The 19,110-nt window shown below is 36.3% G+C and overlaps 1 protein-coding gene across 1 annotated transcript in view; it reads left to right on the forward strand.

Annotated features, from left to right (window-relative positions):
* Positions 1-19,110, forward strand: part of LOC143899985 (uncharacterized) — a 172,231-nt gene that overhangs the window by 13,189 nt on the left and 139,932 nt on the right. Inside the window, exons 5-7 of the mRNA XM_077410859.1 lie at positions 8,440-8,710; positions 11,561-12,004; positions 12,718-12,761. Coding sequence (XP_077266985.1) covers positions 8,440-8,498 — 59 coding nt within the window. The 3' untranslated portion in view covers positions 8,499-8,710; positions 11,561-12,004; positions 12,718-12,761. The remainder of the gene's footprint in view (positions 1-8,439; positions 8,711-11,560; positions 12,005-12,717; positions 12,762-19,110) is intronic.

A 19,110-nucleotide genomic window follows, 5' to 3' on the forward strand; every position in this document is an offset into this window, starting at 1 on the left:
TTTACAATGGAGTTGATTTGTCAGTCAAATATATATTTTTATATTAAATTTTTACTCTGCAAAAAAAGAATAACGTTGTAAATCTACGTTTGTAAATTACATACGTAATTATATATTTCGGTTATATTAAAAGTTACAAAAAATTCTTGATAGTAGAAGGATTAATATTTCTATGAGCTGAATAATATTTGTAAAGCCAGGAAAAACCGCTGCTTTTTGATGAAAATAGCATTTACTACCTTCAAACGTTGGATAAAGCTACGTGTCTTTATGTGAAGTTATATCTTTCCGCGTAAACCGAATAAATTGCTAGGTTCATACAATAGAAAACGGTAAACAGAAGTCAGTCACAAGGGTGAAGTGATAGTTTTTAATTTCACACCGTGAAACGGCCCTTTTTAATCAATCTTGTGCGTCTTTTTTCAGTTAGCGTTTTTTGCAGCGTTTTTATGAGAAATAACATCGTTTGACAAATAAAAATATTCGGTCGTGCTTCTGCCACGGATTTAATAAAACATTTATTTACAGTTTATCACGAGTAGAAAAATTGCCGCGTTGGTATTCGAGAGATAGAGAGAGATTTTAGCAGGCTAGCGTGTTCGCCCGAAAATAATGCAACTCTTTCATTTGTCCTGGATTACACTGTCGACACTCGTCCGAAAAAAGGCACGCATTCGTGACAGGAGCGTGCGGTGATGTGTGGGAAAAAAAAACAAATAATACCACAGTGTTTTTATGATTCATTCAGCGATACTTTTTTTCTTTGTCTCGTAGATCAAAAATCACGTTTTATCGTTTCACTCGCAGTATGCGCGATAAATCACAACAAACTAAATTTTTTAAAATAAATTTAATAGATCGCGCTTATTGTGCCATTGAAAATAGATAATATGATATAATACAGAGTTGATATCGCGAACTGTATGAAACAGTAATATTAGAATATTTAATTAAAATAAGTTTTAGAAATATAATTTAAATCATTAGCTGAAAATTACTTCCATTTTATAAAAGAGAATAAATCATTAACAAAATACAAATAGCGAATGGTTCACTGTTTCTTCTTTAAACGATATCGAACGTTGTAAAAAAAAAAACTTATGGTGCTATTCCATTAGCGTGTAAAATATATACCATAATTGCGAAGAGTTTCGCTATTCGGTATTAGCCAAATGAAGCGCCGCTACCACAATGGTCATTGTTAACGGATCATTAATGGAAAAGTGTCCTCCTCGTTTACACTTGCTTTGCGCGGCGTCATACCGATGCGTTATCGTAAAACAAACTACGCTTTGGCGACATTTACATTGCGCGATGGCAAAATAACAATTACGTTCCCGCTGGCCGACGAGGCGATCCCCGAAACTACAGCGAAATGTGATTAGAGTACGTAGATGGCTCGCGCTGTAAACCTACCGCGTGTTATTTCAACGAATTTGCGTGGAAGTTGTTGAAATTTCGAACAACTGATGACTGCCGTTATATGGGCTGCGTTATTGACGAAATCGTAAATTAGTAAACTTTATTACGCTTTCTACGCGTGTTGTATGACGGTGTTTCAGTAGGATAGATGTATTAATTATTTAGATATAATAATTTTTTTAAAAGGTAATATAGTAAAAAGTGTATCGCTTTTTTAAAGAATTTACTATGACTATTTAATTATTTAATTAGCTATCCAGTTAAGTACTATTGGATTTATATATCATAATATAACATAAATCAGTTAATAAAAATTAAGAAATATTTTTTAGAAGAAATATATATAGGCATTACGTATATCAATTTAGAGGTTACGAAAATATACTTCAAAGTGAAGTTTAATTAATTTATAAATTGCTATTATACTTATAACCGAGCAAGAAGAAGAATAATAAATTTATTTATATTTTTGCGATTTGGGGGGGGGGCGGATGATGCACGCATGACAGGTCAAGATCCCACTGTGGATGGGTTCTTGATTGTCGACGAAGAAAAAGAACGTCCCTGCTAGCGCTCGATGTTGACGAGAAAAAAAGGTGTGTCGATACAGGTCGTTGAGCAACATCCCATAGGACCCTAACCCGGAAGTAAAGGCGTGCATACGCATCCGCGCGGCTGGATAACAAATCGGCCATGGCGCTAAGAGAGCGACAGTAAAACTTTTCCTCAGAATTTTCCCGACGCATTATTGCGATCCGTTTTGTGTGATTTTTCGCAAAGATGGGCGGCTTAATGCGTGTGAAATCTGAACTTTGCGATACTCTCAGTCTCTCATATTTTTTGCAGCAGGAAAGTGACACGTGTAGCGTTTCGAATACAATTAACGATAAAGTCCCAGGTCCAGGTTGTTATATAGGTACACTACTTGTAATTGTTAATGTTTCCGACGCGATTATTTACAGTCAGTTATTTGAAATAATAATTATTAGTTATTAAATAATTAATTCTTTATATACGTACCTTAATTGACAAAACATTTTTTGTTTATTTCAATTTCGGCCAGACGGTAAATTTTTGTGCTCTTGACTATTCATGTACACAAATTGTCAGAACATGACAGACTTGCAGAGGGATATCGCCGGAACCCAGGACACGTATGGAAGAAGGAAACGGGAACGGTTGTAGAGAAAGAGACGGAGCGGGTATTGAAAAGGGTTGTAACGCGTATACAATACTTTTACATGACGTCAATCTGTCTACACGTACGCGCATTATGTAGCTCCATGCGTCGAGACACAAAAGTATTCACGAATAAATAAACGTTTTTAATTATCGCTCGAACGAGACGGTTCAATACATCGTATGCCGCTGGATAGTTTATTCGATTCAAGTAATTCATTCTACCAAATGCAATCGTATCTTAATATTAATCAGAATACTTTGGAAAACATTTAGAGAATAGAGATTATGTTTTTGTATATTTTTTCTTGAAAAATAGATATTATATAGAGTAAGTTTATATATATATACTCTCTTTTCTTTTGTATACTTATGCCTTATAGATTTTATTTTCCATGCTCAAGTCTCTTTAACGTCATTTAAGTCTTTTTAATCGTTGGTCGTCTGGAATTTTCCTCAAGACAGGAATCGGTGGTCAACTACGCTTCCTCAAGAATGCTCGTCACTCTTAACCGACAGCCTCCGAGAAATATTGCAAACAGCTTGACAAATCGCTCGCGGCAATAAGGGACAAGTAACAAAATGAACTTCGCTCGGCGGTACCTAAAATTTTTTCCCCGCTTAGTTGTTACCGTGGAATACCTGGAAGATCCGGGGTGTCCCGCTGGAAAGATGAATAGAAAGAGAAAAAGAGAAAGAGAGAGGGAGAAAAAGAGAGCGAGCGTACGTGCGGCGGTAAGGTGACGAGGAAAAGAAAAAGAGAGCGAGGAAGAGAGGAAAACGCGGACGGACGAGCGATAGAGACGATATAAGCGCGGAAAGAGACGAGGGAGAAAAGACTCCGATGGTGAGAAAGGGATAGAGAGAGGGTAGTTCTGAAAGGGGGTTGCGATGCGAGTGCAATACTTTTCCGTGAGACGGCACCAGTGTCGTCGGCCCTGAGGGGTGGGTTCGGGCCGGACTGGGAGTGTGCGTGGGGTTAACGACCGCAGTTAGGGTGGCTTCCCCCTACCTGGTGTCCTCCCCCCGCGCGTGCCCATCCCTGCGCCTGCACCCCTCCGTTTCCCTCCTATCCCCTTACCTTTCCCTTTCTGCTCTACACCAAGGCACGTTGCGGTAGGCGGAGGTTGGGGCAGGTTAGGCTTAGCTTAGGGTTCAATATCGGGGAAAACACGGGCTTTTATTTGATTGTTCGCTACCCCGCTCTAAGAGGAAAGGGGGTGGTTTGGGGGTGGTTGAGAGGCGGAGGAGGAGGAGGAGGAAGGAAAGAACGAGAGAGAAAGAGAGAACTTGGATGTACTCGGGTGCGTACACGCATTGGTTTTCGTAGCTCTATATATTCTCTGAATGCGAGTTTTTTAGCGAGAACGGGTGGCATTGATACCGATTGTGTGTGAGCGCAACTCGGAGGGGGAAAGCTCGATATGTAATTCGTCGAAAAATTCCGAATTCGTTTTCATTCCCCAGTCGACGCATCGACCGTTCAAGGCAAACAACAAAAGTCGTGCCTAAAAAAGTGCTAATTTTCAACAAGACAACTTTTATATATATATATATATATATATATATATATATAAAAGTTGTCTTGTTGAAAATTAGGACATATATATATATATATATATATATATATATATATATATATATGTATGTATGTAAGTTGTCTTGTTATATAATATATACACGATTCTATGTGATTGAGAAATAGTTTTAATTATGAAATATAAAAAAATTAAATCAGTTTATAAATTATAACTATGCATTGTTATAGTTATTCGTTAATTTGTTATTAAAAGCTACATGATTTTATATCTTAATTGGATGATCGTAATTGGATGCTTAGCAGACATTACTTGTCGCGGCTAATTTTGCTGCAGCTTGCAGTTAACAGTGATCGATCGGTCGATGTCAATTGAGACAAGTATCGACTAAGTGGCGAATATTAAATCTCGTCCGAACAATTTGAAATCGTTAGGCATGACGACATCCATCGCGCACGTTCTCTCTCGCGCTTTCTCCTTATCTTTCTTCACCCACACATTTCTCTTCTCTCTTACCCCATTTATTTACATCCGAACAACCGAACATCCGAACAACCGAACGATGTTCGGTTGTTTGGTTGTTCGGTTGTTTTCTTTTCAAGGTTGTTCCAGGTTGTTCTAGTTGTTCTAAACATTGTTCCAGAATATTTGGTCACACACACACAAAAACTGTAAGAGATTAAAAAAAGAAAAATTTGAGAAATAAGAGTATTTATTCGTAAACAAAATGACTTACAAAACTGTCGATTTAGAACATATTTCTAACCGCGTAGAACAACTCAGAACAATTTTTAAGATCAGAACAAGAACCTAAAGGATAAAAGGATAAAAGATAAAAGGATAAAAGATCGACCGACTAGTCAATCGCTAATTACAAACTAGATAAAAGTATACATTGCCTCGCTATTTTACGTACCAATAAGCGTATGACATTCGTTCGATATAGAATGTAATACATTGCCGTTGGTTCCTGAGTCATTGTTAATGGTCAGAACATTGACCGAAAAGTCGTTTTAATTGTTAATTAAAAAGAATATGTTGCTATTAATAATGCCGCGTCGCTTAGCCAGTCGTTACTTATTCAGCGTTTCATTTCTCAGTTAACGGTCTTTCTGATGAGTTTCTTTCAGCACGTTGCATAATTTATTATACCGTGCTTCGTAATTTATGTATAACGTAGACTGGCTGCTGCAAATTCGTAGAATCGGAAGAAAGATGGCTTGGCAAAACGAATAAATAAACGTGAAGATTAATTATCGTCTTTCGAGCTTTTTCAGATCATTTATTCCGTAAAAGTTATATATTTCTCTCTTAATTTTTTATCTACATATAACACAGTTGTATAGTTTACGCAGTTTATTAAACATTTTGTGATTGGTATATATTAAAAATGAATATTGAGTGAAAAAAGAAATGTGCATAATGAAGTTGGATATCACGCTACTTAATGTACCAATAATTTTATTTCTATCTATATCCAGCTCACATTTCTATCCGACTGTCGAGAGCCACAAGATCCTCAGAAATAGCGTATAATCTGCATTCGGAGGTTGATCGACGTGACCATTGTCGTATCACATCTCCTCTCTCAGTGTCTTCCACTGAATACATAAGCGAACTCGTTTGCTTTCACATTTTGCAGACGCGCGACCGGAACCGTGCTTTGCGGAAAACTCCGGTGTCGGTGGTGATGATGGTGGTAGCGATGGTGCTACGACAGTTATAAGCCGCTTCCATTTCCGTAATTAAATTCTGACGCCTCAGACGTCCGCTTTTCGTGGGCTGCAGCAGCCAACGTATCCGCAATTTTCGTCACCGCACCTCTAAGGAACTATCGATTTAATATAAACGCGCTCCTATATAACGCGAAACGACATCGAAATGACATTCTCCGTCGAACGGAAAAAAAGGAAGTCTATTGTGGGATATGCCAATGTTAGCTGCCAAGCCGCAAAAATAATAGCCCCTCTGGTAATAAGTCTTTGCAATAAAATATTCATTGTTATGTTGTATAGTGTCTAATTGCCTTGTAATTATTGCAAAACATGATTGAGGGGGGGCGAAGGAAGACCTCTGCGATAACTTTTCTGCGAGGAAAAATTTATTACGCGATGGAAACCGTGGTTCGATGAATTCTTGGCGATCTGATGGCTCGCGGAATTACTCGGCGAGGAAGAAATAAGGGAACGATAATGGACTGCTGTTTATTTTCATGTTTTCTTCAGTATCGCGACGCGAAGTTTCTTGCTGCTCGTTTCCATGTTAATTATTTTATGGAAGAAACATATCTCTCTCTTTTGGTGTATGTTAGATAATATACGAAGGCGTTCTATGAGTTCCATAATAATGTCTTTCTCCATCGAGTATATTGCGGGAGAATTATCTTGTACATGTCGTTTCTTTAACACAACTCGAAACATTGAATTACTAATCATAATTATTGTGTCGGCCAGAATTAAAAATCTACAGAGTAAAAATACGCGAGGAAAAATTAAATTTACATGGTGAGATGTCGTATAGTCGAAAAAAAGGAGAAAGTGAAGATAATATAACTATGTACATCAGTTATTTACTAAAATAAAATTATATGAATAGAAATTTTTCGTAGGTAGAGCTCTTTTAAAATAATTGCTGTTTAATTGCGCGATCTTTTAATTATAAATTTTACCGTCTAACTGAACGATTCCATAATTATCGAAATACGTCCGCGGAAATTGGAAAATGTTCTTGATATTTTTCCTTCAGTTGAGAGAGAATTGGTAATGTTGATTGATATTCGCTACTGATGAAACCGTTTAAAGATTTAGGTTTCCTGGAGTGGGTAGTGCTAGCAATTAACGTCACTGGCATTGAGAGGGAAAAGAAAGAGCGGTAGAAAATTTGCAGAAAACGTAGTAGGTATTTCATTTTAAAAAGCCATTATATACCATATATACCCTCCGCGAAATTGGACTAATTATGAGGGTTTGTTGACGAGGGCAAAAGACAGATAAAACGTTATAAACGTTATAAACAGAGGGGCTAAAATAATATTTTTGCGCAGCTTGTCGCAGAGAATATTTACAATGTTTGGAGAGATTATGTGGTTGGTTGCGTATAATTGCGGCAATAATAATTACATATTATTCCCTCACTCAGTAGAGAATCATCGGTCACAGCCCATTCTCTCGACTGAATAATGTGTTTTCTATTATTTTGTTGACGTCCCGATGTTGTTAACATCATAATTTATTATTTTCGCTTGATGAATGGACTGTAATTTATGAACATTGGACGATCGATCTACCTCCCAAATTTACGTTGAATACAATTATATATATTTCAAAGCTGATAGAGATATCATCTGCATATTTTATCATGTTTATTACTTATTGCGCTATTTCATCGCTATTTATTTTAAATGTATAATCCTCTATTGTTGGTTATTCTATATGTTCAATCGAATTCCAGAGTTTGTTTTCGCTCCCGTACGGTGGTCAATTCTCAAACAATTGCCACACGCTATCGAATTTCTGGCGACCTTGTGCTACTACTGTAGAGAAAAAAAACGAAAGGGGCATTCGAGAGGGAACAACTTTGTAATCGCCCTAGTAATCAAGTACCGTATACGCCAGACCCGCAATCGTAACTTCAATAACTTCATACCCCTCGAATTACAACGGCGACTACAAAGTTGGATAATTTGTATATCGCGTTAAATCATGGTGCAGCCATGTGTGTCACGCTGTTTCTGTAATTTGTCACGATGATAATCACAGAGTGGCCTCACGAGAAGTGATTAGATTTCTCTTTTTTCGAGCAGCATTTCTTTCACATTTCGAAGAATTTAAGTGATATATAGAAGAATTATCTTTCTGATAATAGCGCTATTTTGCATCATTTTAGGTCGCACTTTTCGTTTTCTCGTTGCTTACGTACTTCTAGGAATCTCGCGGGCATTTGTTATCAGGATAACTACAAGTGGCTCGATTTGCGCTACGATTATTCGGATTATGATTGCAAATTACTTATGCACGAGGCCAATGATCATTTTTCACCATAATACCTTGTGATTGTTAGAATATTCTTGCTTTAACGAAGTTTCAACATACATATACATCATTTTACATATTTACTGGCCTCGGCATTGACAGAACTATTTTCCCAGAGAACATAAAAAATCCTTTTTCTTAAGCTTCTTGATACTTACAAGTATGAACCATTTACACAAATAAGACACAAGCATTTTTTCCGAATACAATGAATATCTCTCATTCATGTATGAAATGAATTCTATATTGACGCCGAATCCTTCTTTTAGGTTTGCCATCTTCAGTCGACGTATGCGTGCTGTGCGATCGAGGTTCGCGTGCAGCGTAGACGTGACCGCCATCGAATCAGAGCGCAACACGCGGCCAGCACAATTCGTGCCCGACAATTTAACGCAACCTGAATTTCTAAAAATGTGCAAAAGTCGGCGAAACGGAGTGTCGAGGCCAGTGACGAGAAACTGTCGCGACAGGTCTCGAGGAAATAAAACTCTAATCGATGCTCGCTAAGAAGAGACGGAAGGAGAAGGAAATTAGGACAAGGTAAAAGCAGACGTTAATGCCACTTTTTGAATTTGCACTTTTATACAGCCATAATTAAATGAGCTGTTAAAAGGAATAATGGTATAATGGTAAAATGTGATTAAAACGAAAGTGATGTTTTCCCATATGCCGGTATTTGTGCATAATTATTTTGACACGGTATAAAGCAGTTTTTTGAAGATTCGCTGGCGCCAGAGTAATTTATTCGTTTGTTTTTTTACATTCTCTCTTCCATCAAAAGTGATGAACGTTATTTGCTGAAGCTACCTGTTGCACGTTTTGATATTTGTTTCCTATGGTCATGCGCTTAGGTCTAATTATTACAACGATTGTAGGCTTGTCTAAAATAATAGTGACATTCGTATCAATCGAGCTTGTAATTTCTTTATAATCGCTATTAATTACGCACTGACGCGACGTAACTAAACTTCTTCACGGATTTTGACTGTTCTTTATAATCAATCATTATTTAACGAATAATCATAATTTATTTGTCTTAATCTATTTTTAATTTGCATGCAAATATCAAACTATTACATTCAAAATTTTGATTATTTATCAATTTGCATTTAATTTTCATAATAATTCGTAGTTTCCAAATAATTTTTTTATTTACGAAAAACGCTGATTTGTCAATCGCTAATTAATTAAAGTTTATTATTAAAATTTGTTTATAGATTAGATAATTGATATCAAACATTCGTATTTTAATTTATTTATTTAGAAAAAAAAAAATGATGAATTATATAAATAAATTAATTCAGTGAGAAAGAGAGAGAGAGAGAGAGAGAGGGAGGGAGGGAGGGAGAGAACATATTAATATGTAATATACAATAGTATTTATATTTTTTGTAATGAATTAATATTAAATTGTGTATTTAATAAATTAATTTTAGTCAAGAGAGCAAGATAATATAATAAAATAAAAAATATACCTATAGAATGAGATAATAAATGTAATATAGGATAATAATATATCCTGTATCATACGAAACACAATGCATTAACTGTAACTGTAACTGAATGAAATAATTTCTTATCAATTATTCCCTACATTTTTTCATATAAATAAAAATTTGGAAATCCTTAAAAATTCTATGACATATAACAAGAAATGTGTTCTCTTTTTTTGAAAAATTAAGTAGATTACGATGAAATATTCAGTCTCAATATATAATAATAAATTTTCTAAATAAATAAATTAAATTTATTATATGTGTTTACAACAAATCCATATTTTCCATAAGTAATTTTCATATTTAATGAGTGTATATCTCTAATAAATTCATATTAAATATATGTACATCGATTGTAATCGTACTGATGCATAAATCATATTCGTATACTCTTTTCGTGCCGCGTTCCGTGCGGGAGGAGAAAAGAAAATCCGGTGTGTGTGAAAGATACACGCAGCTCGTAATGCCTTTCATTCTGATCCTGTCAGGCATTCGGGTAGGACGCTCTTCGCCGCTAAGGCGCGCGTTCGGTTCAAGTCTCGTGGAGGTCAAACACGCCGTACGTGATACCACTTCAATCGTGAAATCAAGAAAGAGTAACTTTATTATTATTCTCTATTATTACTTAACAGAAGCATTAAATTATTTAACAATTTTGTATTTAATTTTTTAATATATTACTAATTATCTATTAATCTCAAGCGAGATATGACTGTTCGAGTGTAGATGCGGACGATTAATTAATCTAAAATTCAGCGTTCATAATCATTTACAATCTATTTTTCAAAATTAAATGCTTTGGTCGGTTCGGCTGGGGCGCTGTTTTGTATTGGTATTTGTATATTGTAACGTACGGCGCGCCGGCGCCGGTGTGTTTACGCAAGGTCGCCGCGATATCATTCGCCCGCTCGAGCTGTAAGCAGGCAGCGCGAGTCGCTCCGCGTGTTTTTGCGTTACTTTATCGAAACGCGATCGTCCCCGTGAACAATTAGCGATTGTCAGTCCCCTCGTGAATAGTCAACTCCCGCGACTAACTCGTAAGCATCTCGACGCCGCGACTACTTATTGAGGCGGATGATTCGCGCGAGTCCGTTCGTTTAAAGCGAGCGTTAAAGCGACAGGGAATTGAGGGAATGGGAATTGTTTTGTCGTCACGGGTAGATAATTTCTTCTTTAACAATACTTAAAATCGAATCTCGCGTCGTTCTTCGAATTCTTTATTAATTCGAACGTAATCATCAACTTCAATGTAATTACATTCGCGGCGCCCGTCGCTTTCGAATTGAGAGCCGGAGTAATACGCGAATTCGTCGGAAGATTCAGGTAAAGAGAGCCGTGATATATATCGACCGTAATTAATTAATTAATTATTTATTAATAACACGCTATTTCCCAGGTTTTGGGTATCGGAGATGCATCACGTGTGGACAATATGAATTTTGATCACAGATTTTCGCGGACAACCGCGTCGCAGTATCGCGGTATCGAGTTGCCAATCTAATTCTCGTATGTAGTTCTCGACGCTTCTCGATGATTTATTGATTTATGAAACGCGTCGTCGACGGATCGGCCGCGTCTGAGTTGACCGGGGCGCGGTGTCGCGACGCGGTTAATTGGTAGATATACAGTTTTATTCATTAGCCTCGCATTGCCACATTCATCAATCGCGCAGTATCAACTTGGCGCTCATACATTGGCGATTTCTTAAAACACGTACGACGTGACGCTTATTCGATCGAAATAGGTTACTCGAGCAGTCGGCAAAGCGAGGATCATATTCGGGTATATTGCGCTTTAAACATGTGCATTTTTAGTCTTAATCAGCATATTATTTGCGTGTTCGTGTAGTAGCGCGTTCACGAATGTAATAATTTCTTTAAAACGCTTGTTATAGGAAGATCCGGAATAAACATATATATCAGTCGGAAGTGCGGAAGTGCGTATAAAGTGCAGCCTGTGCAGCTAAAAGGGCAGTAGCGTCGTTCGTCGTTGCGGCCGGCGCGGCGCGGGGCGCGGCGGCTATATCGCCTGAAGTTGGCCGCGCAATTTTCGGATTTTCTTCCTAACCGTTGCAGCGTTGCGGCCGTTGCGCCAATTCGATGCGTCGCGAGTCTCGAGCGGATCGTAACGTTTCTCGCGCTGTTTGTTCGCCATACTAAAGTGCGCGTCGCGTACAAGTAATATCGGGAGTGCCGTGTAAAGTATCGCGCGATCGTGATCAATCGTCTTTATCGCGAGTGAGTGTCAGGCAAGCGCCAGCGAGGCAGCGCCAGCGGCGAAAGAGCTGAGAGGAGGACGAGGCCTGGGTGGCGTCGGGCAACGACGAAGCAATCGTGGGGTAAGTAAATATATTTATACTTATAAATTATGTTTTTCTTGTGTAAAACTGATTATCTATTCCCGTCTATTTATTAATCCGTTGAGTCCTGAGTAAGTCCTTACGCGCTTTTTTATTCCAAATCCTTGTAACTTGGATTTTAATCAAAATTTTTAGACTGCAATAGATATTTAGAGGTAAATAGAATTGCTTTTTTCGAAAATCTAGTCGGTAATGAGATGAGATATCCGAAAAGAAAGATATAAAAGTTGAAAAAATTAATGACTTGCATTTTTACTGGCAAATAAATAATCTCGTCTACCTTTTTGAGTAGAATAAATCCAAATAATCATTATTTGAGTGATCTATTTAAAAAGGTAGACGAAGTCATTTATTAGCTGAATATCGGTAAAAAAATGCAAGGGTCATTAATTTTTTTTACTCCACTTTCAACTTTTATATCTTTCTTTTTAGATATCTCTTCCCAACGCCGACTAGATTTTCGGAAAGGGTAACTCTTTTTACTCATAAATGTGTTAATATAATTCACAAAATATATATTTCATAATTTTCACGTTAATTTAAGATCACATATTCATTTATATATCATTCTTAATCAGCTTATTCCGATCATTTTTAAACTTTTAAAAACATGAAATTTTGATTTTTGTATAAAAGACAATTTAAGTTCGTTCAATTTAAATCTAATTGGCGATGTTATATTTTTATCGCAGATCCGGATTCGAGATGCAGCTGGTTCTGGATAGACGGAGCATCGGTGAGTAGAATTTAGGGTACGGGCAATGGTTTTTTTTAGAGATCTGAAATCAGTGCGATTCATTTCGCGGGTAGATTTTTGCATGCCGGTATGATTGTTTGCATACGAAGCGCCGAGCGGAAAAGAAATATAAGTCATATTTTTCTCGCTTTAAAAAAAATATTCACCAAAATAAATCGCTTAAAATAGGAATACTTTGTTATAACATGTATTTCCGACCTGATTTATAAATTGTAAATTATAATTTTACAATACAAAATATACAATCGTGATTTAATTTTATATCTGCTATCGGCGCTTCAATTTTCAGCAGAGATGTTTTTTGTAATTAGCGTTGAAATCGACGCTTGAACATATAATTTCAAAACTGTCATATGGATCGCGATTATTTTACGCTCTTTGATACGGCGATTTTTTGTTTTCTATTTTTTTGTTCGTTTTCTACAATTTTTAGTCACTTATATACTAATATTCGTACCACGTAAAAACAAACTGAGTTAAGTTCGCGGAAGATAGAAAACTTTATGAAATTATAATTATTCTGGCCGCATTATATTTTGCAATTCGGCCTTTAAAAAATGTTCTATTTTTTATTTACTTTGCGAGTATTTCGCTTCTAATAGGAATAGAAATCTCATTTAACGATATTATTAGAAATTTTTAAAATGTTTAAATTTGTATTTTTTATACACGTTTCAATCAATTTCTGTTAAATAATATTCGTAAAGAGATTGTGCTTTGCGACACATTGCGAAGCGGAGCGATCTTCACAGGAATATTGCAGAGGCATTGCGAAGCGAAATAATCTTCGCAAAAATATTGCAAAACAACGTTTTTATATTAAACGGATTCGTAAGTTTCGTTTCGCTGTAACAAAGTGCGCGTCGCATATGTTAATATTGCCGCGCGAGATCGTGATTAATCGTAATTCAAACTTAATTCGTAAATATTTTGTGATATATTATCGTTAAAAAATTTTTGTAAATTTTGTGTCTTGTCATGAATATTTCTTGAATAAATTTGCAAATGAAATCGTAGATTTTTCGTCGCGAGTGCATTGTACATGAAATGAAGTGATGTAAAGTGAAGTATGGACATATAGAACTCCTTAACCAAATTTGTAAATTTTGTTTTACGTTAAATACTTGTTAGAGTTATTAATTAAATTTGTGAATTATTAAATTTGTTAAAATTGCAATTTTGTGAATTTTCGTGTGTCGCGAATTTCGCGTATTAAGTGAAACGAAATGAAGTGCAATCGATATGGGACGACGCAGAAAGACTCCTGCATCATTTCCGAATAATATTGCAAATACATATAATTGCAGCGGAAGATGCATCGATGGACTTCGAGGGACGTCGCGAAATGGCGAGTTTCAATCAATTTTCCAATTAATCTGTTTTTTAGCTGTACTTATTTTTGCGTTTTGTTACAGTTATGTAATCAAATGTTATTATTAGGAAATTATTATTAGTTAATATTTCACCCAGTAAATATTTTTATAATAATTAAAATATAATATTGTATATAAAATTTCTATATTAATGTATAGGTTTATATATATGAAATATAAACTCTACAATTTTCTACAAAAATATTAAAATTATATTTGTGCTATAATAACTAGCTAATATAAATTTATATGTAAACAGATGAAACTTTTAGTACAGCTAAAAAACGAATTAATCGTATTACATGTATAGTAATTGTAACGTTCGCAATACAATCGCACTGATTTCCAACGACAAAGAGACAATTATGTACTGTTAAGTTGATATTTCATATGCTGTACGGCAAATTTTTTAAGCATGTTAATTGGCTACAAAATAGAGAAGTTCTCGAATTTCTAGAAATCTTCTATCTTGTAGCCAATCAATACGTTTAAAAAATTTGTCGCACAACAAATTAAATATTACCGTTAGACTTGTATCTTGCATGTTACAAATTTCTATTTCTTATTATAAAATAATTTTTCACTAATTTATTTTACAAATATAATGTATGATAAAGTCGTAAATAAGTTCTATCATTTGACTTCTTCTTAATAAAAAGATTTAAATATTCTAGAATTATAACCGTAATACAATACAAATCTCGCACAAGCTAGATTAAAAATTGCCCGCTCAAAAATTTAATATTCTTTATTTAGAACTATCGCTCTTTTGAGAAAAGATCAGTTATTTGTACTCAAATTAATTTGGACGTTTCGCAATTTTTCAAATTGCTCGCCGTGATATCAGTGTAATAATGTTGAGGAAAAAACAGAGTGCTTCGGGGTAAAAAGTAAAAAGTCCGCATGAAAACTTGTAGATTGTCTTTCGAAAAAGACCGAGGCCGATTATTATTGGTAGATGAAAGGTGAGGATCTCGCGGTGCGTTGGAAGTCACATAATGCCAGGTGATCGTGCCAAGTAATGAGGTGGATCGTAAATTGATGTTTGAATCCTCCGCGTAACGCGAAACAGAAAATATTAATTATTTAATGCCCGTCGTAATAAAATCCGGATTTTGTAAAACCCTTAAACGAGCGACAAACACATACGCGATTTCGCGATCATATAGTTGACCGTGAACAGTTGCCCGCGCTTTATGAGTTATGCAATGCAATAAATGATTTCTCATGATAAACTGTGAAATCCTCGTTGCAAAGATCTTGAGCAACGTTATGCGAGTGACCAATAATTTCGTTGGAAATCTAATTGTTGCCGACATGGCTTTTTTACAGATAAATTAAATAAGCATTTATCATTATGATTTAGTACGGATGCTATTTTATTAATTAAGTAAAGAAATGAACTTCAAATCACAGGCGTTTCACAGGCGTTTAATCTCGAGAGAATTTTTGACAAAGATTGGATTAATAATCGTATCATAATTCTCTTGATGATTATATTTCCTATTATTATACTTCTCCTATTATTAATAAATCTGTCCACACTGCACATCCATCAAGTGTTTGTTATTTTAATTGAAGCTCTTTTTACACATTTCTTGCCGTTGTAAATCACGTTATTTAACATAACTGCAATGAACGTATTAACTTTTAATTTAATATGATTATGTAATTAAACGTGTTAAATGACGTAATGTAACTTATGAAAAAACATGTAAAAAGAGCTTCAGTCAAGTGTGTCAATTTTAGACATTTATGCGTGTAAAAATAGCACACTTGGATTTGCAGTGTATAAGAGACAACCTTAAAACTAAATATATAAAATGATCTCTCTCGTCTACTAAAAACATAGATATTCATGGAATTTCACGTGTCTTTCGTAAGAGGGTTAAAGTTCCAAGCATTTGGCAAATGATCGATAATGGCGAACAAATAGGCATAACGCGCTATACGTATATAGGCGATTGGCGGAGATGCGAAAACAAATCGATGGCGTGATAGAAAATATACGAATGCTGTTGTCGGTTATTACGTAGATTCATTGCACAATTATGTGCGTGCGTGTATACGTGTACGCGGAGTAACGGCATCCCGTAATTTGACAGGTTTTCTATAAAATTACGAGAGACGTAAAAAAGTTCCACGCAATCCGTCACAGAAATGCAAGTCATGCGTTTCTATTCGTTCGGGCTCGTTGGCTTAGTGGTCTCTCATAGACCATCCAGACTTTTGATAGTGGTTCTTTGAATGACAATGGGCAGAAGAGAGAGAGACGAAGTAGGATTTGTGCATTGTCGGGGACCGAGTTGCGATAAAATTCGCATCGCGCGACGCACATTGTGCTTACTCTCTCGGTCGTGGATCGGTTTCCGATGTTGATAGATGCTTTTTTCGGCTACGGTTTAGATTAATCAAAACAACAGTGCTTTCAATGTCGAAATAATCGGCCCGAGCGGTAGATATTAATTTCGCAGGGAATAATGGGCTATATAAACCGCGCCGCCGAATTATTGAATTTTCAAAGTACTCATGTACTACGTTCAGTGACAAATAATTAATCAGGATTTATAAACCGGCCATGCGGAAATTACGCATCGTTCGATTCGGCACAACGATGCCGGTTTGCCAGCGTTCATTAAATCATCGTCGATCGATCAATCGGCGAATTACGTGCGTTACAATAATACGCCGACGACATCTCGTCGCTGTCATATCATGACCATTCGCGGCAAATTGAATTATAATTTATAATAAACGACAAAGTCTCCTACGAAGCGCGACGTAGACTAGTAGTTTCCATTTAGGAACAAAGTTTCTATAGGATCTAATGTAATGAATGATCAGTTACCTAATACTCCATATATACAGTCCCATATAGATACTTCGCAATTAATGTCACAGATCTGTCTTTGAAATCTATAATTAAAATGCCATACTTTTTATCTCTCATTTACGAGTTCTCACAATAAATAAAATTGCTTGCTATGGCAAATTATAAATTATTTATAATAATATAATATAATCATATTTCTTTGATTACCTATTATATATCGGGAAAAAAATGTCGCGAGACATTTCTATCCAGATTGAGCGTATTACAGATGAAGCTAATAATGGCCCGAGAGAACGAGATTGCCGCCTGTCGCAAAGAAATTCTGCGAATCTCTTTGCGGCCCCATCATTATTCTATTCTCAGTTTGGAATCGTCCCCGCTTGAGGGAGGTTCTTCTTTCACGGCGGGCTCTCTTGCAAGCGCAGCCTGCTGTGAAATTGAAAAATTTTCGCGCGTTTTGCGTGGCTTCTGCAGACGTGTCATTCGGCGTGTGTGTGCGTGTGTGTGTACGCGCGTGTGCGTGTGCGCAGACTGCCGGGTTACCGGTTAGGCTTTGAGACCCACCAAACAGACCGGAAAATATGCAGGCTGCATAATTCAGCATAGGCGCACGTATACGTGTGCGCGCTTGTGTCTGTGCCTGTGCACCGTGCACGTATGTGCGCGCACGAGACGTTCACGGTTATCAGCCCCCGCGAAGTGATATACCTCCACGTTCGTCTCTTCCTTCCGTTTCGCCGTATGCGTTCGAGACGCGCCGCACACTTCTTTTGTCACCGTCATCGCGTGGACATTGCCAAATTATAAGTTTTCCATGCGGCGAACGGACGCGGGACATCTGGGGGACATCGAGGTCGACTGCCTTCTTGCTGGCTGTATAATAATCGTACCGATCGGGATCGGGATCGGGATCGTACGTCGAGGTCGAAATAGCAGCTGCGCCGTCTTTTAGCCGCGGTGTACTCGATTAACTCTTCGCGATGCACACGCGATGTATCCGACGCATCGCAACTCGCAACACAGCGAAACTTTATTGCGTTCTCTCACTGGAAAAATTGGCAAATTAATACAATTGATAGGAATTTGTTCGGCGAATTTTTTTTCGTAATTTCCCGTTTGTTCGTGATTTTCGAAATTTCCAACGTGCCAAAGAGAGTCCTGGAAAAACGTTGCGAGCGCTATTTTTGCCTCTTTCACACATACAAAAAAAGTATCATTGCTCTTATGAAATGTTTAAAATGTTTTTCATATTGCATATAACATTTTAACGTAATTCGATTATAGTTTTATAATGGAAATGTTTGACCTACATTAATTATAGTTACGTTATAATTTTGACGGAAAACTTTTGTGAAGATCGAAATAAAGTATATATTGAGAAAAATTTACTTACACAATGCTTTTTACGAAATACTTTTGCAATCAGGTAATCTATATAATATATACCGAGTGAAACTGAACGCCGAAGGCCATCGTTTCTCCGCATGAAACTAGTATCTTAAATTTAGCGACATTCGTGTATCATATTACATATATGTTATACTCTCGTCTATTTTTCTCTCACAAAAGTAAATTTTAGACTCGTTATAGGAGATTCCATGGACCATATTTAAATTTCTCTTCGCAAATTTTAAACTGAAATTTCTTTAACAAAATTGGGAGGATTATTGGCCATTGCTTTTTCATTTTTAATACTTAATTATTTTTTTTATAATAAAACCTTATTTAGAAACTTTTTATAAAACTGAAATTAAATTAAATTTAACTGAATCGAATTTTTAAATTATTTGTATATAATATAAATTCGCCTCAATTTTTAATTTTTACTAAAACGAAATCTATGATTTATACACGTGCGTCATTGTGAAGAATCATTCTTATGCAATTGTGAGCGCGTGACAGTTAATAAAAATTTAACGTAAAAGCGTGACGCAGATATCGAACATCGTCGTTGAGGAGGGTCAGAGTCCTTGTGTGCACTTCGGGCACGATATTTTCAGGCCGGACAGTGGGCACATAAATGTTTGGTATTACTGGTTGTTGATTCGAGACAAGCGATTGCGGGTCACTCACCGAATATGAGTGAGCGTCGATCGTCGATCTTCGACAGCAAGTATCGAGA

Source organism: Temnothorax americanus, unplaced genomic scaffold, assembly GCF_048541705.1.
Source record: "Temnothorax americanus isolate GAGA-0224 unplaced genomic scaffold, ASM4854170v1 Scaffold29, whole genome shotgun sequence".
Classification (NCBI taxonomy): domain Eukaryota; kingdom Metazoa; phylum Arthropoda; class Insecta; order Hymenoptera; family Formicidae; genus Temnothorax; species Temnothorax americanus.